Source organism: Atheta coriaria, unplaced genomic scaffold, assembly GCF_025399875.1.
Source record: "Atheta coriaria isolate IRGN ID8LTWV9N9 unplaced genomic scaffold, Caltech_Dcor_3.1 hic_scaffold_2_pilon, whole genome shotgun sequence".
Taxonomy (NCBI): domain Eukaryota; kingdom Metazoa; phylum Arthropoda; class Insecta; order Coleoptera; family Staphylinidae; genus Dalotia; species Dalotia coriaria.
In genome coordinates, this window is record NW_027045444.1 from 4,754,517 (window position 1) to 4,774,626 (window position 20,110).

Here is a 20,110-nt window from a genome sequence, read left to right on the forward strand (position 1 = left end):
TCAAGCATTTTGTTTGAAACGCGCCGACTGCGATTATCCCGTTTCGACGGCTGTCGTCCAGGAAACAAAAGAGTGCGAGGGACAGTCGCGATCCTAAGAGTGCGTCTGATATACGAATTAACAAAGATTGAACGTAGAGATACGGCATTCGGTTACTTTACTTGCTTGTATGGTGGGCGCTTCACTCCCGTAACAACAGGTTATGGGCCCAGTGGGTAAGTCTGGGTTGGGACTCCATAACAACAGGTTATGGGCACAGTGAATTAAGTCTGGGTTGGGACTCCATAACAACAGGTTATGGGCCCAGGAAAAACTGCAAGCAGTGAGCTAACTCACGAGTGTGAACACACAAGTAGAAGCTAACGTGAAGTGTGACCGTAGCAAGGTGTGTGTTGTACGTCAAGGGCGTGCATCGACTTGGAATGATTGTCTTGATAGACAGTACAGGTGTGCAAAATAAGTTTTTGTGAAAAACACCGGTGGGTGGATCGTGAAATTTGTAATTCGATGACCACTGTGATACAAGTTGAAGCATCGTGAAATTTGTAATTCGATGACCACTGAAGCATCGTGAAATTTGTAATTCGATGACCACTGTGATACAAGTTGAATCATCGTGAAATTTGTAATTCGATGACCACTGTGATACAAGTTGAAGCATTGCTGATATGCACTCGGATACGCAAATGGTGAAATTAAACCAAAACCGGTCGCTGACGACGCTGCCGACAACGCAGCCGCCGTCGCTGAATGGGAAGAAAACGATAGGAAGGCGAAATCGGACATCATCCTGTTGATAGGCCCCAGTGTATTGAAGCACGTGAAGGGGTGCGAAAATTCAAGGGATGCGTGGAATAAGCTTGAAATAACTTATCAATCCCGAGGACCGGCGCGTAAGGTAACCCTCTTGAAGATGCTAACGCAGCACAAGATGAGGGAAAGGTTGAACGAAAGAACACCCCTTGAATTGTGGAGTGGAGGAATTCCCAACCTGAACGAACTACATGAGTTCGAAGTTGTGAACGGCAGAAGTGATAGAGAAGACGTAAATCTATCAGTCGTCGAACACTGTCATGTAACAGAAATTTCCTTGAAAAACGTAATGTCATCACCAGAAGCAACTGAATGGATGGATGCCATGAACGAGGAAATGAACTCAATCCTGCAACATGATACTTGGGAATTAGTAAACAGACCCAGAAACCAAGTAGTAAACCAAGTAGTCATCAGAAGCAGGATGGTACTACGCGAGAAGATTAAACCAGATGGTACAATCGAAAATGAGGATAGAATCGGTACGATGAGGGCAGTAGTAGCACTAGCTGCGAAACAGAACATGAAGATTCGACAATTCGACGTATCAACGGCATATTTGAACGGAAATTTGGTCGAAGAAATATACATGGAAGCCCCTGGAAATCTTACCGAAATTCTTCATGTAATCGTGGTAGAGAACTCAGAGTTAAGTAAAACGGCAGCAATTGAAAAACGATTGCGTGTGCCTTGTAAAAGGGTTTGTTAAGAGATATGAATTTTCAAAAATCGTCGAAAAAAAGTATCAAGCACCCCCCTTGGCGATTTTTTCTTAAGTAAAAAAATTTTATTTTTCAGATTTCCGCTTTAACTACTGTATGTTATACATATTAGTCCGTAGAATATTCTCTGCGAGTTGTACCTATTTATCTCTGTTAGTTTACGAGATATTCGCGATACAGTTGACAGTAAGAGGTAGGCATGCACAAACACTCTCTCCTGATTGTCTGATTGCCTATCTGAAGTTGAGCGCTCCCGTTGCGCTACCTCGCGACTAGCGATGTAAGTAGATTGTTGAGCTACGGGTCGGTAAGTAGAGCTCTTTCGTAGCGCTACCTTGCGGCAATCGTTGTAAATAGATTTCTGAGTAGCAGGTCGGTGAATTGATCGCTAGCTACTTTACGGCGCAAACAGATCCTGTACTTCAGACCTCCCACTGGGACGTCACGAGCAACGCAACATAGTCGTCGATTAAGTCGAACATTCGCAACTTGCGCAGTGAGTTCGCTGATGTCACCGTTGATGACTTGCTTCACTCGCTGGCGCATGATAATTTGAACTGGAATAATACCAACTGACCAACAGCGATCAGATGAAAAATCCACTCCAAGCGGTAACTACTAGCGAGACACACTTCCCAGGCCTTGAAACATTTTACAATGAATATAAATCCTGGCAACAGACATTTGGCAAGTTCTGCGGCACGAAAACGTTTAAGCATACGGAACTATTCAAATAGAGGACGACCTCATATCCGACGTGGATGTAAAAGTTCCAAACGGTTAGAAGAAGTACGACGTTGAGTTAATATCACAACCCGGGTAAATCTACCAAGAAACTTTTCAAGTTTCTTCCCAATTGACAGTAAGAGGTAGACGTGCACAAACACTCTCTCCAGATTGTCTGGTTGCCTATCTGAAGTAGAGCGCTCCCGTTGCGCTACCTTGCGGCTAGCGTTGTAAGTAGATTTTTGAGTAACGGGTCGGTAAGTAGAGCTCTTTCGTAGCGCTACCTTGCGGCAATCGTTGTAAGTAGATTTTTGAGTAGCAGGTCGGTGAGTTGAGTGCTCGCTACCTTACGGCGCAAACAGAATCTGCAAGCTGCGCTTCAGACCGCCGACTGGAATGTCACGACCAACCCAACACAGTCGTCGCTCAAGTCGAAAATTCGCAACTTGTGCAGTGAGTTCGCAAATATGACCAAGAAACTTTTCAAGTTTTTTCCCAGTTGACAGTAAGAGGTAGACGTGCACAAACACTCTCTCCAGATTGTCTGTTTGCCTATCTGAAGTTGAGCGCTTTCCTTGCGCTACCTTGCGGCAATCGTTGTAAGCAGATTTTTGAGTAGCGGGTCGGTAAGTAGAGCGCTTTCGTAGCGCTATCTTGCGGCAATCGTTGGAAGTAGATTTTTGAGTAGCGTATCGTTAAGTAGAACGCTGTTTTTACGCTTACACTCCATGTGCTGCTCTCATGATACAGCCGTGGATATAACCTTACCAAACTTTGAATTAAATGTATGATAGATAGCTGAGACAGCTGGGGATACGGCTTAATAATTTCACATTTTTTCTTAATAGGCACGGTGAGTTGCAGGATAAATAAGTGTCAACTTATAAATAGATATATTTTACATAAAACAAGTCCTTGATACCATGAGTGCCTAGAAACGACCGCTGCGTTTGCGACCTGTGAACTTGGAGTCCGCACGTGTCTCCTTGCCTTGTCGACGCCGCCGCTCCTTCTTCTCCTGTATCCACTCGCGTGAGTTCTTCAATGGCTTACCGCGCGCTTTCTTCACATGCTCACGTTTCGCCATATACGAGACACAGTTTTTGTCCTCTTGATCACCCAGTGCTTGAGGCAGAGGCATATTACCGCCAGTCATAAGCACCAGAAAGAATTTCTTGGCCTTTGTAGAGTTGGGAAAGTCACAAACCACTCCGCCATAGAAACCCGCTTTCATTGCCTGCGCAGTGATCAACTCCATTTGGTTAGAGTTCTCAGGGTAGAATTGAAAAACAGCGCGCGCATTTCGAGACTAAAAATAATTAAAAGAAAAAACAGAATAATTAGTCTTTGTTTCCTTTCAGCTGCCCGTGTTGCAATATGATGACTAGTAGATGCACGGTGCGTGCCTGCGCCACCTGTGCCGCCAAAGAGCGCAAACCCTTCGTGTTGCCAAAGGTAAAAAAAACAGTCTGTGTGTCCACATCAAACGACATCTTCCGCAATCTGGCGCTGGAGCATTGGTTCTATAAGAATCTCAAATTCGACGAGCACCATCACAAGCTCATGTTGTGGGTGAACGGACCATGCGTCGTAATTGGCCGTCATCAAAACCCATGGACGGAATGCAATGTGCCGTGGCTTGCTGCAAACAAAACGCATCTAGCGAGACGCAACAGCGGTGGCGGCACAGTGTACCACGACGGAGGCAATCTGAATTTAACATTTTTCACACCCAACGAACATTATCACCGCAGGAGCAACCTGCAGTTTATATCCGACACAATTTACCAGGACTTTGGCCTCCGGATGGACATCAATAAACGCGAGGACCTCGCCGTGCGCGGTTACAAAGTTTCGGGAACGGCGGCGAAGTTAGCACGCCATTGCGCTTATCACCATTGCACATTGCTAGTCGCCGCAGATAAACAGAATCTGCGATCTGCGCTTCAGCCCTCAGACTGGAACATCACGACCAACGCAACACAGTCGATCAAGTCGAACATTCGCAACTTGCGCGATGAGTGCGCTGACATCACCGTAGATGGCTTGGTTCACTCGCTGGCACGTGGTTATTTGAACTGGAATAATACCAATGCCAACAGCGACCAGATAACAGATTCACTTCAAACGGTAGCCCCTAGCGAGACACACTTCCCAGGCCTTGAAACATTTTACAATGAGTATAAATCCTGGCAGTGGACATTTGGCAAGACCCCAAAGTTCAGCGCCTCGAAAACATTCAAGCATCACGAAGTGTCATTCGAGCTCGCGATTCAAGTAGAAGAGGGCCTTATATCCGACGTGGATGTAAAAGTACCAAACGGTTATCCTGACTACCAAATTGTGCGGCAATTGCAGGATACACAGGCAATCGTCGGGCAGAAGTACGACGTTGAGTTAATATCACGACTCGGGAAAGTCTTCCAAGAAACTTTACAGGTTTCATCCCAGCATTTAGATAGTGCAGTTGTTTAGACAATTAAAAAAAACATGTAGATATATAAATACTCACCAAACAAGCATACAAAGTGCTGAAAAATGTGTACAATCTTTGGACTGGTCTGTGTGAGGTTTTGTCCGCATTGCAAAGCCATTGCAGGGCTGAAATGCTAATGCAGCCATCAAATGTGCCTGCTCTAAATGGGCATCCCTGGCCCATATCAGAAAGAATCACATCACCCTCTACTTCTCTTTCTATAGCAATATCTGGTAATGATAATTAAATTAATAACTGCAATGATTGAAATTGAATTGTTTTACCCAACATTGATTTTGAAATATCCATGCCTATCCAATAGTGTCCATCATCTTCAAGAACACTTCCACTCAACCCTGATCCACAGCCAATATCCAGTAAAAAGCAAGGTTGGTCTTCTGGCAAGAGGAGTAATTCCACTGCGCGTTCGGACATTTTCACCTGGATGTCTATAATGCGAGTGCTGCAATTTAAAATCGAACATTATGGTTGAGACAATAGTTTTCGTTCGTTTAGTCATTGCTTACTTTCGTGTGTATTTACGAGCCTCCTCATCGTTGTAGAATATTTCTGGTGGTGCCAAATACTCCGGACGTGACATTTTCTAAACAATATAAATCACAATCTTTAGGAAAGAAAAGTAACGTGCAAACATTGAGGTTATAACAAGATAAAATTTATACTGGTTGTTCCATAGTGAAAATTTCAAACTTTGTCGCCGTACACCCATACATTATATAATAAACGGAGGAAATAGAAAAACACAAGTTTGCTTCATTTACAAGAATAATTACATTTGGGTTTATTCTGATCGTATCAATAATTTACCAATCTTTTGAATGTGTATCGAAGTTTTGTAACACTTGGTATCAAGCAGACCACAAATGAACGCAAACGCTAACCTAACCTTATTGAAAGGTCATCCAGCGGTTTCGGTAGCAAACAATAAACAATAAACAAAGTAGAGTGGAGTTTGAGGAGACTGTTTTTCAACAATGGACGCATTGCCGGATGAGCTTTTGCTACAAATATTGCAATATGCGACACCTTACGATCTCAAAAATATTGCCAGGCAAGTATGCAATCGTTTTTTTCTTCAACCATTATACAGTGATTTTCACATTTATCACCCGCAGACTGAACGAGCGTTTCGCCCAACTGATCCTGGAAAGGAGCCTCTGGACACATATCGATTGTCGCGGTGAGAAAGCCCACGCTGAGCATGCGGAATACTTCAGCGAGCGCGTACATGAAGACACAAGTGCGTATATGTTACGTGTAGCTAATTCTAACATCGGCATACCACCGGAACGCATCCGCAAGTGGACACACTACGACTCACTCACCGTACTCGTCCTGGAAGGAATGCATTTTGACTGTGAGGAGGTAGGAATGGCACTTGTGGATATTGTATCAAGTGTATTGTATGAAATTCTACTTTTAGTTCACATTGGGAGACTTTCCTAAGTCGCTGGTGGAGTTGTCGCTGAATCGCTCGACGTTTCGCAACTACCAGCAGTTTTTCAGGTTCGCCGGGCGTATGTTGCGCGCCTTGCGTGTTATCACACTAGAGCATTGTTTAACTCTTGGGGATAGCGTGGTAATGCCTTTGGCGAACTTCGAACAGCTTGAGATTGTGTCGCTGTACGGCTGCATGAGCATTAAAGACGCACTAGTACCGCTTACAATGAGCACCAAGCTCGGCTTCCGACAGTTGAAAGTACTCGATGTGCGGTGTACGGGTCTCGGCAATGATCTCCTGCGTCTGGTAGCTGAGCTGGAGCAGCTTGGTGAGCTCTACTTTCACTGTTATTTTGACTACATCGGCACCGAGACAGACGAACGACTACAATGCCACCGGCTTGACATGAGCACAAACAGCGGCTTGCTGGAGGCGTGTGACCGTCCAGTGGTCGCTCACTACAAGGCACAATTCACCGACGATGGCCTCCGCTGTTACAGGCGCGCTTCATTCCGCCCGCAGGGGTACACACCGCCTAGAAGTATGCTATACGCACGGCCGTATGGGCCTTGTGCGTGTTCATCCACAACGTCGACGCCGGCTGGTGCGTCTACCTCGCGCAATGGTATTAAACGCGCTCGAAGTCCATCTCAAGACGCATCCGCACCGCCGACGAAACTGCCAAAAACCGACTCAGACACTCAATCGCTGTCTTCATCCCGTACTACCGTCACTTTCCAACCATACTTTCGCTTCCCGACGGTGAAGTGCGCGCGCCCACCCCTCCGACACCGGATCAACCAGTATCGCAACGTGTCGTCATCGAGATTCAATGCTTCCCGACACAAGCCACCCGCGAGGATCTTGTTTTCATGCCACGACGGCGTATAAACGTCGACGGGTTTGTCCAGGAGCGACAAGTTGCGCTCAGCGCGTTGTCCCTACGCGGCTCAAAGCGCGTCACTGACCATGGTCTAGAATCTCTACGACAGCTGGACCTCAGTCTGCTGGACGTAACCGGCACGGCGGTAACCCAAGCAGGTGTAGCTGCTTTCCAAGCGCGCATGCCAGGCTGTCGAGTAGTGCACGAGACGGCGTGCACGTGCCGACCGCGATAGACATTTATTTCATGACGAAGGATGACGGATTTGTATATAAGAATTATATTTATGTTTAGCTTATGTTCATTTATTGCTGAAAGCAAAGCCTCTCCTGGCTAAGTCCTCCCTGGCTGCTTGGATCTCCTTCTGCAGCTCCATGGCTGCCTCCTCACAAGTATTGAACGTGAAAGTTCGGTAGAGAACTACAGTAGCAGCATATAACTAGAAATAGCAAACACACGTATCAATAATGCAATTGATTTGTGAGGATGATATCTCTCTCACCCCAAAGCATCCCAGCAGTAAGATAGGAAGACAATAAACGAAAAGTGGTTGTTCGGCGGCTAAGTTTCCGCCAACTCGTCCTGTGAGCAACGCTAGCCACACAGCAATGATTACCGTGCCAGCGGCTAGCCATTCCATTAATTTGGTCATAATGTTGTCGATATTTGTTAATTCACTGCTACACGTCACGCAGTTCGCGGAATGTTGCTTTAAATGATAACCAGATTATTAAATCGTCAACTACAGCTGATTGAAGATGCACACATGCCGCACGTCTTGTTGTTTACCAGCTTGGTTCCACCGGTGTCCGACAGATGGCTTGCACATCACTTGATATCTTTTTTAAATATGGTAACAATAAGATTATTTAGAACCAAGAGAAATGCAGGAAAGATATTAATATAACCGATCCTTTCCTCTTTTTCCATAATTAATTGATAAATAATAAACCATTTACCAAAATATTACCCTAACGTGAACATTACCTACGTTCTTCACAATCGATAATGCTGGAATGCTGATGAGAAGCAAAAATTGCCTTTATTTCATTATACCCAAAGGTCAAAATGGCTGAGTTTCGAATAAGGGTGTGTAAAAGGGCTAGCGACATGCCTTCCGCACGTGATTGGTCAGATTGGGAAGCGAGCGGCACCGCCTGCTACCAATCACAAATCCTCGTTGAGAAATTTTGCAAGGTACTACAAAACTCAAGAGAAATCTGATACATGATACAAAAACAGAAGTTAGTTGTGATTGGAAATTAGTGCAGAATGTCAGATTCAAGTTATAATCCACCCGCGCGAGTCACATCTGTAAGTTTGTTTAATATTGTTTAAGAAATTAATTTGCGTTGGACGTTAATAATATCTATTATTTTCAAAGGCTGCGAATGATTTTCCCGCTAATTACGGCGGGGAACTGGGCAGCTATAGCGGCATTTGGGACCCACATCATTGCTTGGGAGCACAAAACGGCAACGCAATCGGAAGTTATCCGGAATTGTTGACTTTTGCGCCGGATATCGGTGAGTTACATCTACTAACAAATACAAAGCAGAACAATAAAGAAGATATAATCGCAGTATGGCCACGCCAGCAGTGCGGTTCTCTAGTGACTACGCATCATCGTCTAGGACGCGGTGCAGCAGGAAATACCGGAGGAATTGGTGGAGCCGCGGGCGGTACAACTGGCCACCATCACCACCATTCTTCCAAGAAGATTCGGAGACGCGTAGCAACAATCGCCCAACGTCGAGCTGCCAATATTCGCGAACGTCGTCGCATGTTCAACTTAAATGAAGCATTCGACAAACTGCGTCGCAAGGTTCCTACCTTTGCCTATGAAAAACGTCTCTCGCGGATCGAGACACTGCGACTCGCCATCACCTACATCTCCTTCATGACAGAACTACTGCATGGCCACGCTGCAGATGGTCATCCGCACGGCGAGTACATTCCTTACCATGCCATAATCAACTGAATCATAACTGTATTTAGATAATATCGAAATGTCTTCCAATTATTCGCGCTCCAGAGAATAAAGGGCGCCTTGCTGTGCACGTGCGGCAAAATGCAATTATAATTGCCCTCTTGTTAGCGCCAGATATTACACGCTCAGGCCAAGTGTTTTATTAAAAGTCACCCTCTTTCAACACGGATATTAGTTATGCGGATTGCACCCCTCTGTCAGTGATACGATTAGGGAAGAATTCGGGAAACTATTGAGTAAATTGCGACAAAAATTTTAATTATAAAACATTTTTAGGCTTTTTTTCTATTTTAAACAAACTATCACACAAGTAGCGCCACCACTGCAGAACTACCAACGATCATTCAAGGGGTGCATTCGCGTTGGACGCTTACGCGCTGTGAGCGTGCTTACATGTCATTTTCATCGTTCGACTTGGCGCTGTGGGTGTCACATAAGTACGCTCATGGCTGAGTTCGTAGCACAGACTTCGCGCTCATTTATGCTCACGCCACAGAGGTAGGGCAGCGAAAGCGTGAGCGCCAATTTTTATTATCTGTCAAAACGAATGCAACTTGAGCATAAGCTAACCAAAAAAATTCATTTATTTCTAAATTGTTAAATTCTTTACAATCCCGCAAAAATGGCAAGCAGTCAACCAAAATTAATTTCTGTTGAGCTAACTGATCCAGAAAGTAATAAAATTTACAATTAAATTAAAATTTAAAAAATATTAATTTAAATTATTTGATAAACAGTTGCCATGTTGATGATTATTGACGCTCACAATATCCAAAACGAACGAAATTTATTTATTGATTCTAAGCGCCTATAGGCCATCTCGAACACTAAAAATTTGTGCTTATAAGCGTGAGCGCTCACAGCGCGTAAGCGTCCAACGCGAATGCACCCAAGGTGTTACGTTGGTTGCCTAAATAAAGTTTTTCTCTTGCAAGTGGGTAGACATAGGTAAGTATTAAGAAGTTTCTTTTGTATTTATTTTCAACTGTACAAACGTCACAAATCTTAATCGACCCCAGGACATGGAAATAATACGAAACACGGCCACCAACACAACTAACACAAAAATAGCTGCTATGACAAAGAAATACGAAAGAGAAAAGGAAGCAGTCAAGTCGCCTCGCCACCGCCACCGCCATTTTTGCCACATGCGCAGCTCTTCCATTCTTGCGAAACGATTGCGGTATTCCAGCGGCAATTCGAAGCGTGATGGCATTGGAAATAAACTTACAAACAAATCTTCTAGCAGCGTCAGCAATAATTCGTTGTCTAAACGTGTCGCATTGGTTCGGTCAAGATCATCGTTAATACAAACAAATTTTCTGCAAAAATCGTTCACATTTCGCATTTGTAAAATGCCTAACAGGTAATAACCTAATAAATTAACAATTACCTTGGTGTTTTTCGAATACTATTCAATGTATTCAAAGCGGCGGTTGCCACCGAGTGCAACTGATTAAAACTAACATGTTCGGTGGCCTCTACAAACTCATGGCGGTATTTTCCTCGATGCGTCACTCCTTCGTGGTTTTTCAGCATGGCCCGCAATGCTGCACAATGGATAACCATCTTTTTGGTGACAACACTCTGTACATAATACAATAGACCAAATCATTAACTACACAATATTGTGACAGATTTAAACGAATGTTTTTTACCAGTAATGAATCAACGTATCGCTCATATCTCGGAGTCGGTCGTTGCAATTCAATCTCACGCTCAGATTCAGTTAAAGATTCCGTGCAATTATTCAGCAAGTGTTGGAACTCCAATACTACCTCGATTTTTAACGGCAAAGGATAAATACGTGTAAGAAGCGTATGGATTTCCCTATCTGACCACGTGCCAGAGTGGTCAGTGTCGTACTCATCGAAAATCTCCGCCATTCTCTTCTCAGCTTTAGCCAGAGACAGATAGTAAGAGTATACGAAGGCAATTTGCAGATTATTCTCATTACGAAATTTACTAGCAATTGTTTTTGCAAATTCTATGGGGTAACGCTCTTGTACTTCGGCCATGATTTTTCGGTCGATCATAATCGGCGCATGAGCAATGACATTCCTCCGTTGAAAACCAAACGTGCGACTTAACAACATCTGCGTGAAAATTAACGACGAAGAATAGAGATCTTTCCGTGCCGCCTCACCGTGGCGTCCTAAATCTTCTGTAGGTTCCTGCTCGCCAGGAAATAACGTTGCGACAAGTCTATTCATAGTACGCGTGTGAAAATATTCATTCTCGCGTTGATAAATACGCAGCAATTTCTGCCGTTTGATTTGTTCGTTGTTATAACGTTTAATCCGTTCGCTAAGCGCTGGGTAGTCATCGATTGATGCGTTTGTGTATAGTTGGTTGCGTGTTTGTGCTAGGAATGGCGAATAAGAAGGCGGAATGATATTACTCATAATAGGTGATGTGTTCGTTGTGCCAATGATACTACCATCAGCCCCATTACAATCGCCGTGTCAAAATCACATTCGGCGTTGAAGCACTCCACATCGCATTTGCCATTGCCAATGTGATTCCAATCGCATTTCCGTGCACAATCCGCAGCCCCCCACGCAGTGTAGATTTTAAACCCACGGTTCCTCGTGTAAAAATCCTCGGGGTAAACATCTTCGTTTAAAAAGACGTCGTCGTTGAAGTACACGTGTTGTTGTCAGCTGTTTTCGTTCATTTGTAGTACAACGTGCGCATGCACAACCACCCCCAATGTACGCGAAACGAGTGCGCGGCAGCTGTTCGTCGGACTTGGTCATTCTCAAAAAGACGAATCAGTGTTAATAAATAACAACCCATTTTTATTATGTAGGTTGATGTTATCAACATAATCCTGGTATTTGACTAAATTTACCCAAGATAACTGTATTTGCCAAAGTGGTAGCAATGACACAAATTCAAAAACATAAACACGCATTTCAATATCAGTGACTGCTTAATTGGTTGCCTACCCATCTACTCTTCGAATGTAGGCCGCAGCGTATGAACAACCAACCAGCTTTCATGTAGCGCGTTCGCTAATGAAATAACAACACACACATAGATTATAATATACGCAGCACGAACACCTGAAAGACAAACGATGGCGAACGTGATGGTAGGCGCTGCTCTGCGCAAAACGCTGGCCGCCCCTGCGAAAACCTTTCTCAAGAATGGGGCCGCGTTGATTCACACAAGGTGAGTTTTTATCCCGTGCCTAACCCCCAATTACGTAATAAACAGGTGTATTGTAGTGAACAGAAGAATGCAAAGTGGTCACCCGATGCCGAATACATGCAGCAGTTCCAGGGCCCAGTCATATTTAAGGACGAAATCACCAGCAAGTGGGCCCTTCCACCATGGAACGCGAAAATGGCGCCGGTGGAGAAATCCGTAAAGAACCTGACATTGAATTTTGGCCCACAGCATCCGGCTGCTCATGGCGTGTTACGTCTTGTACTGGACCTGGATGGAGAAGTAAGTGTCATGTTGTTGTTGTTCATCATATAATGCTTATACTGAATGGCAGGTGGTGAAGAAGTCTGACCCACACATTGGTCTGCTGCACAGAGGCACTGAGAAGCTGATTGAGTACAAGACATACACTCAAGCGCTGCCGTATTTTGACCGGCTGGATTACGTCTCGATGATGTGCAATGAGCAGTGCTACAGTCTGGCTGTGGAGAAGCTGCTCAACATTGACGTGCCGATACGTGCTAAATACATTCGCAGTAAGCATAGCATGATCATAATTTGGATCATTTTATAACTTGCTTTTCTCTTTTAAGCCTTGTTTGCTGAAATTACACGAATTCTCAACCACATCATGGCCGTTGGCACGCACGCGCTTGACGTAGGCGCAATGACACCCTTCTTCTGGCTGTTCGAGGAGCGCGAGAAGATGATGGAGTTTTATGAGCGTGTATCAGGCGCGCGTATGCACGCCGCCTACGTACGCCCTGGCGGAGTCTCCCTCGACATGCCGCTGGGCCTAATGGACGACATCTACGAGTTTGCTACAAAGTTCGGCGAGCGATTGGATGAGGTCGAAGACGTGCTCACCTCAAATCGTATTTGGGTACAGCGCACTGAAGACATCGGTATCGTCACTGCAGAAGACGCGATAAACTACGGTTTCTCCGGTGTAATGCTACGCGGCTCTGGAATAAAATGGGACCTGCGTAAACAACAGCCGTACGACGCGTACGATTTAGTCGAATTCGACGTACCAATCGGTACGAAAGGCGATTGTTATGACCGCTACCTATGCCGTATAGAAGAAATGCGCGAGTCACTGCGTATCATCGAACAGTGCCTCAACAAAATGCCCCCCGGCGAAATCAAAACCGACGACGCCAAGCTAACGCCCCCATCTCGCGCTGAGATGAAGACCTCAATGGAGGCACTCATCCACCATTTCAAATTATTCACGCAGGGCTATCAAGTACCACCGGGCGCAACTTACACAGCAATCGAAGCTCCCAAAGGGGAGTTCGGCGTGTATCTAGTCTCAGACGGCGGCAGCAAACCATACCGTTGCAAGATTAAAGCGCCTGGCTTCGCGCATCTCGCCGCGCTTGATAAAATCGGCAAAAACCACATGTTGGCTGACATCGTCGCCATCATCGGCACGTTGGACGTGGTATTCGGCGAGATTGATCGGTAGATTAATCGAAACAAATAAAAGGAGACACATAAACATAATATAGAATTAAAATAAACGACAGTGCGGCTGCAGGTTATTATTTTATCTAGCGAGACTAGAAATGCCCACCAAAGCGAGAAAACCCGCTGACGCAATGCATGCCCATTTTAAAATTATCCATTCATCACTAGGTGCTATTTCTTCAGCAGTAGCAGTGGTATTCCGCATTGTCCACCCTTGAATAAACTGGCGCATCTTCTGTTCCATTGATGCGAACCGTCCATCATTTGCAGCCTTGTTTTTTTCGATTTCACCCCGCAACGTGGAGAAGTAGCCATGCAACTCTTGGGTCTGTTGCTTGCTCAGTTGCTGCATTAAATGCATAGTGTCCTTGGCACTCTCGACAAACACACTGCGGACATCGTCTTTGATGGAACCACGGATCACAGACTTCAGATCCTCGGTGCGCCAGGTTGTTATTAAGTAGGAACCCAAGGCACCGAACAACGTTAGGCCAAAACCAATGTATTTAGCGTATTCTAATCGATTGCGCTGCTTTTCCTGCGAATCTCTGATGGCATTTGTGAAGGCGCTGAAGACATCACGTTCATAGCGCTCCTGCTCGCCGAGATCCGTGAAAATCTGACGCTCCCGCTTGATAAACTACAAGAAATGATAAATAAGTAACAGGAATGCAAATGCAAAAATAGATTACATCAGTCTCCTCTCTCATCAACTCCAAGAAATACGCCGGCTCTTGATGCCGTTTTACTTTATGGAGCCGGTCTTGAATCTCGATGCTCTTCGCGCGGGTTTCATTGAGGATGTAACTGAGCTCCCTTCGTTTCTGTTGCGCATCTGTGAGGGATTTCTACAAATTTAAACTCGTACGTATTTTCTACCTGAGCCGCATCATGTCTTACTTGCAACTCAATCACTCTATCTTGATAATACTCCAGCTCATCTAGACCAGTCAATTGCTTGTAGAATGCGTTCATGTTATTGAACTTTGTGATGAGGTACGTTTTTGTAGCTTCAGCTGTAACCGGCTGGGCTTGGATGGATTTCATGAGCACATTTCTGGCAATATTCACGTTTTCCGCGTTGATGATCTCTGTAAAGCGCTTCATTTCAAAGGTTACACATTAGTTTTATTCTTTATTTTACTTGTATCACTTGATTACATCATGTTTTTATTTTATTGTATGCATGCTTTTAACACGTGCGACCACCGCGAACTCTCCGATACATCTGTCAAACACGACAGCGATCAGATGTTTTTGACAACGTCCGCGCTGACCTTTTTTGACACCTGTTTTGTCCGTCGATAAGTTTGAAACGACGCGTGGAAGCGCAACTTACGACGGGCTTCCGCCTCAGCGTAACTAACTGCACGCAAATTGCACGCTCAGCACAATTGCACTGCGATAATGGCGAAACAACGGCCGGTTCGAGGCATTTGCCCTCGTCAAAGCCGTTGAGTCGTTTCGGTGCTACGTGCACTGCCAGGACGGGTGAGTAGTATTGCGATCGATACTTCCACGGGCCAATTCATTTTTAGTTTCAGTCATAAACTCATAAAATCACATTTGCTTAACTTGTGTAGAAAACAATAAATTAGATTAGCCGCAAGAACTAGAGTAGAAAATTGTGGGTGGGACTATGGTATCTCCTGCTTCTCATCTCTGCTCCCCGCGCCGAAAACCTCCTGCGAAGCGTAGGTAACATAGAGAAAACCATCCGTGCCAGCATATTCATTATAAACCTCTGCGAGCGTGAGCGATAAGCTGATCATGGAGCGATTATTTACTAACAAATACAGTGTCTGATTGGAACTAATCCGCATTCTATTCCGGATGATCGTGAGGAACTGAGACATTGTTATCTCTTGTGGGACTAGATATTTTGATTTGTCCAGTTGTGGCAGTGCAGTCTCCTTGCAAAAACGCTGGACGATTATCTGAAACATTCAAATGGCCATCAACAAGTGATAAGCACTGCACCACAACAAGCAGAGTGATTAATAAAGTCACCAATTAACAAAAATCCGGTTCATTTCTTGATAAGACGTCGACTCGAGAAATTATTAACATACTTACGGGTACTTTAGTTGGGAAGCGATTCCGAATCGCCATAACTTCCTCTTTGCGAATGTCTGAAACATAGAATATGTTATTTTAATTGTGACATGCGCCAAAAATGGGTCTGCCTTCGTACCTAGACTTTTAGGTGAGCGTTTTGAGTTGCAATTGCCATTTGGTGCGCTCATCACTCTGTTCAATTGTTGTTGCTGCTTCTCCGCTGGAGTATTACAATTGATATCTTGCCGTGTGGCCATGTTGAGTATGTTCACGCGCGCTACTTCTTCTCGGGCATTGTTCGCAGTGCTCGGCGCCATTTTGTCTTGTTTCTCGCGCACGACACAGCCGGTTATCGCTGTTTCACGGTTGATTTGGGTATCAATCATCCTCGTCGTCGTCGTCAACACTGCACTATTATTGCACACGCACAAAGAAGACGCTGAGAGCTTGGAAAACATCTAACGCCGTCCACACGCACCAATCGTTTGCAGTTTGTGTCGACTGGTTCGCCGTTGCAAGATGCAATAGGTGCATATCTATCCGCCGCCGTCTGTCCCCACTTTGTTGTTGACTGCTATCGTGCATAATGAGTGTGTTTGTTTGTTTGTTTGCGGCGATTGCGAACGATTATACATGAAACACTTGCAGGGGTTTGTTTTGTTTCTGGCCTCCGGCGAGCCTAGCAACAACAATTCGCCTTGCAGTGCTTAACACATATCTCAGACGATAACATACATCTTCTGCCAATCGAATCGAATGTTATTGAACTTATTGGTTCCGATAACAACTCGATTGATGTATTTTTCCACTGGCTCTTTAATAACTCTTTTCTTACATACATATATTTACAGGGCATTGTACTTGAGATGATTCTGACGTTATGCTACATGTACGCCACTCTTGTTCAGTGGTGGCGATTGGGTGTGCTAAGGCAGCGTCTTAGCGGCACCCTGCATAAACAGAATGCGTTGTTGTTGTGCTCTTCACCTACCTGCATCGGATCGCAGGAGGATGCACAGCGATCATTGGAAAACCTGCTCTATCAGCAAGAGGGACGAATTGCCTGTACCATTGTGCCAAGGGTAAGCCCAAATTGATAACATTCTGTATGCATTTAATAATTTACATTAATTTACTCTCTAGCAAAACGTTCATCTTGGGCAATGGGCATCTTTCCCAAAGGATCGTAAAAGTTTCCCGTTGCATTACCGCTGCTCGGGGTCTTCTTCTTCCTTCAGATGCACCAGTTCCAGTTCTAAGGTGCATCTGCTACTGCAGGCTAGTTTAGAATCTGGAAATAAACCAACAACCAAGATAGACTTCGTTCGTATGGAGCAGTTCGGTGAGCTGGTTGCATGGCGCGCGCAGGAATTCTTCGAGGTGGTGTTGAAGTCAGATCTGGACCGGTTGACTATCCTCATGAATAGTTTTCGTTTTCATGCAATAGGAATTAATCACGACTTACATTTAATTAAAGTAGAAGGTATGTTGTTTTAACTACTCACAAATTGTCTGATTCTCAACTGATTATGCTCCTATTGGAAGCTGTGGACGTTACTGGGATACCTGGAAAGATAAAATACGATCGGCGACTCTCTAAGCAGCGGTTTTCACGGGGCCTGCCCAAATTCAAGAGTTTGCCACTTGTCTAAGGCAACTCTACTTCAAAGTGAACCGTCAGTTTAAGTAAGTATGTATTTACTTAAATTATTCACATTTCTAAGCTGTTGTTTTGCAGTCCGAAAATTACGATAGAAAATGGTACTACTACTCCTACCCTACCCCCTGCCGCCATCGTGAAACCCCCCGAGGTAGAGAAAAAACCGGTGTCGGAAGTAAAGCCCATAAGAAAATCAACGAAAAATACGCTGGATGTGCATCATTCAGCTACGAAAAAGAAGCGCGAGAAACATGCTACCTCCACACCTGCGGTGGCACATGTCAAAGATGAACAAATAAAACAAGAGCCAAGTGCAGAGAGTAAATCGGAAGTCTCTGTAGAAAACAAAAAGTCCTATTCTGACGTAACCGCAACTCCTGCGAAAAATCTTCAGCGCCAGAACGCAACTTCTTTAGCATCGAAGGAAACCTCGCCCAACCGGCAACTCCCTAAACCACCTAATATTCTCGTCTACGCTGATACCACCCTTGCGAAGGAGAATGTTAAAGCAGTCTTGAAGACTATTATCAACAAGGATAAATACACTGTATATGATTTCCCGCGCAAGCTGGCGAGAACTTCTGGAACGACACAACTACGTTGGTGGTGGTTTGCGGGCAGGTACCCGCTGCGCTCACCTCCCATCTTCTGGGGTATCTTATTCATGGCGGGCAGTTGTTGTGTCTATGCAGTGATCTCCTCTACAGCGTTCTCCAGCCGTTTTCCACTGCTGAGGTGCGAGAGCATGAGTTGGTCCGCTTTTCATATGGAGAATGGAAGCGGGTCAAGATGATGCATCATATCTTCTGCTATCAAGCCTCTCCGGCGAAGAAGCAGTTCTCGAGGGAGGCAAGCGATGCTGGTAGCATGGGTAGCACAGGTAGTGCTGGTTCAAGCCCCGTTGCACCACGCACACCTTCAATTGTCGAGGTACACCACGAAGGGCGACGACATACTATTCAAGTGCAGGTCCTCGGCGCTGAGGAAACATGGCAAACCCCGAGTCTTTTGCTCGCCGCTGTGCGGGATAGTAACGGCGGCAAGGCTGTTTTTTCCCAGGTGCATCTCGAGGTAGACCCAACACAATATCAAGACGACGAGAGCAAGTTTACCGCGCTTAAAGACAGCAATCAGGCGCGCTTGGAAATAATGAAGCATATTCTCAGCACTCATCTGGATATTGATTGTAGTGTGCAGGGCAACAGCGCGGAGCAGTTAAAATACGAGCCTGCGTATTTTCTAGGCAGGCACGACGTGAGCGAGCGCTGATCGTCAACTCAGATCAAATCATTTCTCATTATTCTCATTATGTTGCAGTTGAAAATGCTGTTGATCAATGGGGGTGGCATTGTCGATGGTAGGCTGAAACTGCCCGAATTGGAAGTCAGCTTTGTTGCCAAGAACATTGATGACGGCCCATTGGAAGCTAAAGTTGACAAACTGCCAGTTATGGTACTGCAATGTCCCACAAATTTCTCAACGGTGGAATATTTTGACACGCTGGTCACTGAGCGTGTTGGCCGCTTGGTTATTTACGCGGATGTAATGGCATCCACGCAATATCTACTTGCGCAGAAACTCGCAGATGGTTTGGTTGTGATCGCCCGCAGGCAGACCGCTGGTAAAGGGCGCTCTGGCAACGAATGGCTCAGCCCTGATGGGTGCGCCATGTTTTCGCTTCAGCTGCATATCCCGCTCGACAGCCATTTAGGTCGATCTATACCAGTGGTGCAACATTTAGTGATGTTGGGAGTGGTTCTAGCTGCCAAAAGTGCTTCTGGTCTACAGGTAACTTCTTACCTGTCATAAATACCTCACAATTCTGATGTGCATTTTGTTGCAGACCTTGGACATTGGTTTGAAGTGGCCTAATGATCTCTATGCCTACGGCAATGTTAAGATTGGCGGCCTTGTGGCTTCCTCCATTATCGAACGAGATTTGGCGGTGGTTTCGGTTGGCTGTGGGATCAACCTCAGCAACCGTCAGCCTACGCTCTGCATTAATGATATAATAAGCGAGGCGCAGAAATCCCGCGTGGATGCAAGTCTATCACCGGAGAAGTTCTTTGCGGCCACGTTCAATGAAGTGGAAAAACTCATCGAGAATACGCAACGTGAGGGAGTTAATTACTTACTTGACTTGTACTACCGGCATTGGTTGCATACGAATGCAAATATCACGGTGGTCACTGCCGACGGTGCGTCGAAGAATGTTACGATTAGGGGTATGGATTTATTTGGATTTCTAGAGGTGCAGGACGATGCGGGGGTGATCAGCAGCGTCCAGCCCGACGGGAACACTTTTGACATGTTGCGCGGTTTAATTGCGCCGAAGATAACATCTTGTTGACTTAGCTAGGACGAAGAGATCTCTTTAAATATATTGCTAGTTTTGCTCCATTTTACGAATTAACGCTTCGCTAGTGTTTTGCGGTTGCTAACTGGAAAGCACATGTTACAAGCGATGTTTTATGGTGTTATATTGTAAGGGAATATATATATATATGTGGCTGATTTGTGAACATCAACGCAGATGGTATTTGTGGTTCTAAATTAAAGGTAAATTTCCATCTACAATTGTTCCATTTGACGATTGAATTAATCAAATTTGAAATGCTAGATGGCTTCATCCCGTGGTCACTTTGAGAACTAGCAGATTATAACCGTAGGCAA

At 45.0% G+C, this 20,110-nt stretch overlaps 9 protein-coding genes across 10 annotated transcripts; 5 read left to right on the forward strand and 4 right to left on the reverse strand.

Moving 5' to 3' along the window:
- The first annotated feature begins 2,993 nt into the window (after positions 1 to 2,993).
- Positions 2,994 to 4,998, forward strand: LOC135800139 (lipoyl amidotransferase LIPT1, mitochondrial-like). Of its 2 annotated transcripts, none has more exons than XM_065313280.1 (2): positions 2,994 to 3,114; positions 3,623 to 4,998. In XM_065313280.1, exon 2 carries the CDS (start codon positions 3,639 to 3,641, stop codon positions 4,734 to 4,736), a length of 1,098 nt encoding a protein of 365 aa, XP_065169352.1. In that variant the 5' UTR covers positions 2,994 to 3,114; positions 3,623 to 3,638; the 3' UTR covers positions 4,737 to 4,998. The 2 variants fall into 2 exon arrangements, with proteins under 2 accessions (XP_065169352.1, XP_065169360.1); XM_065313288.1 differs by lacking the exon at positions 2,994 to 3,114 and adding an exon at positions 3,187 to 3,293.
- LOC135800154 (probable 18S rRNA (guanine-N(7))-methyltransferase) lies at positions 3,138 to 5,424 on the reverse strand. The gene is made up of 4 exons (XM_065313299.1): positions 5,265 to 5,424; positions 5,022 to 5,200; positions 4,774 to 4,967; positions 3,138 to 3,570 (listed from the first exon to the last, which is right to left on the reverse strand). The coding sequence occupies exons 1-4, from the start codon at positions 5,336 to 5,338 to the stop codon at positions 3,193 to 3,195; spliced, it is 825 nt and encodes a 274-aa protein (XP_065169371.1). The 5' UTR covers positions 5,339 to 5,424; the 3' UTR covers positions 3,138 to 3,192.
- A 100-nt stretch (positions 5,425 to 5,524) lies between these two features.
- On the forward strand, positions 5,525 to 7,380 carry LOC135800163 (uncharacterized). The gene is given in 4 exon segments (XM_065313311.1): positions 5,525 to 5,809; positions 5,874 to 6,123; positions 6,182 to 7,087; positions 7,090 to 7,380. Coding segments are annotated over 4 exon segments (1,461 nt in total). The 5' UTR covers positions 5,525 to 5,732; the 3' UTR covers positions 7,318 to 7,380.
- Positions 7,381 to 8,313: 933 nt separating this feature from the next.
- Positions 8,314 to 9,063, forward strand: LOC135803346 (basic helix-loop-helix transcription factor scleraxis). The gene is made up of 3 exons (XM_065316939.1): positions 8,314 to 8,396; positions 8,467 to 8,608; positions 8,666 to 9,063. The coding sequence occupies exons 1-3, from the start codon at positions 8,355 to 8,357 to the stop codon at positions 9,061 to 9,063; spliced, it is 582 nt and encodes a 193-aa protein (XP_065173011.1). The 5' UTR covers positions 8,314 to 8,354.
- Positions 9,064 to 10,021: 958 nt separating this feature from the next.
- LOC135803347 (N-acetylglucosamine-1-phosphotransferase subunits alpha/beta-like) lies at positions 10,022 to 11,731 on the reverse strand (the record flags this gene model as incomplete). Its single annotated transcript, XM_065316940.1, is given in 4 exon segments — positions 10,022 to 10,394; positions 10,466 to 10,659; positions 10,731 to 11,477; positions 11,480 to 11,731. Coding segments are annotated over 4 exon segments (1,560 nt in total), but the record flags the coding sequence as incomplete, so codon positions are not given.
- Positions 11,732 to 12,026: 295 nt separating this feature from the next.
- Positions 12,027 to 13,788, forward strand: ND-49 (NADH dehydrogenase (ubiquinone) 49 kDa subunit). Its single transcript, XM_065313006.1, has 4 exons — positions 12,027 to 12,249; positions 12,306 to 12,528; positions 12,581 to 12,782; positions 12,840 to 13,788. The coding sequence occupies exons 1-4, from the start codon at positions 12,155 to 12,157 to the stop codon at positions 13,715 to 13,717; spliced, it is 1,398 nt and encodes a 465-aa protein (XP_065169078.1). The 5' UTR covers positions 12,027 to 12,154; the 3' UTR covers positions 13,718 to 13,788.
- On the reverse strand, positions 13,779 to 14,975 carry LOC135799813 (uncharacterized). Its single transcript, XM_065313027.1, has 3 exons — positions 14,620 to 14,975; positions 14,412 to 14,567; positions 13,779 to 14,359 (listed from the first exon to the last, which is right to left on the reverse strand). Exons 1-3 carry the CDS (start codon positions 14,824 to 14,826, stop codon positions 13,799 to 13,801), a joined length of 924 nt encoding a protein of 307 aa, XP_065169099.1. The 5' UTR covers positions 14,827 to 14,975; the 3' UTR covers positions 13,779 to 13,798.
- Positions 14,976 to 15,020: 45 nt separating this feature from the next.
- On the forward strand, positions 15,021 to 20,014 carry Hcs (holocarboxylase synthetase-like protein). Its single transcript, XM_065316941.1, is given in 8 exon segments — positions 15,021 to 15,210; positions 16,629 to 16,859; positions 16,921 to 17,260; positions 17,323 to 17,428; positions 17,516 to 18,009; positions 18,012 to 18,691; positions 18,755 to 19,225; positions 19,281 to 20,014. Coding segments are annotated over 7 exon segments (2,814 nt in total). The 5' UTR covers positions 15,021 to 15,210; positions 16,629 to 16,643; the 3' UTR covers positions 19,788 to 20,014.
- LOC135799840 (protein lgg-2-like) lies at positions 15,234 to 16,501 on the reverse strand. Its single transcript, XM_065313061.1, has 3 exons — positions 15,914 to 16,501; positions 15,796 to 15,851; positions 15,234 to 15,656 (listed from the first exon to the last, which is right to left on the reverse strand). The coding sequence occupies exons 1-3, from the start codon at positions 16,233 to 16,235 to the stop codon at positions 15,357 to 15,359; spliced, it is 678 nt and encodes a 225-aa protein (XP_065169133.1). The 5' UTR covers positions 16,236 to 16,501; the 3' UTR covers positions 15,234 to 15,356.
- Positions 20,015 to 20,110: the final 96 nt, after the last annotated feature.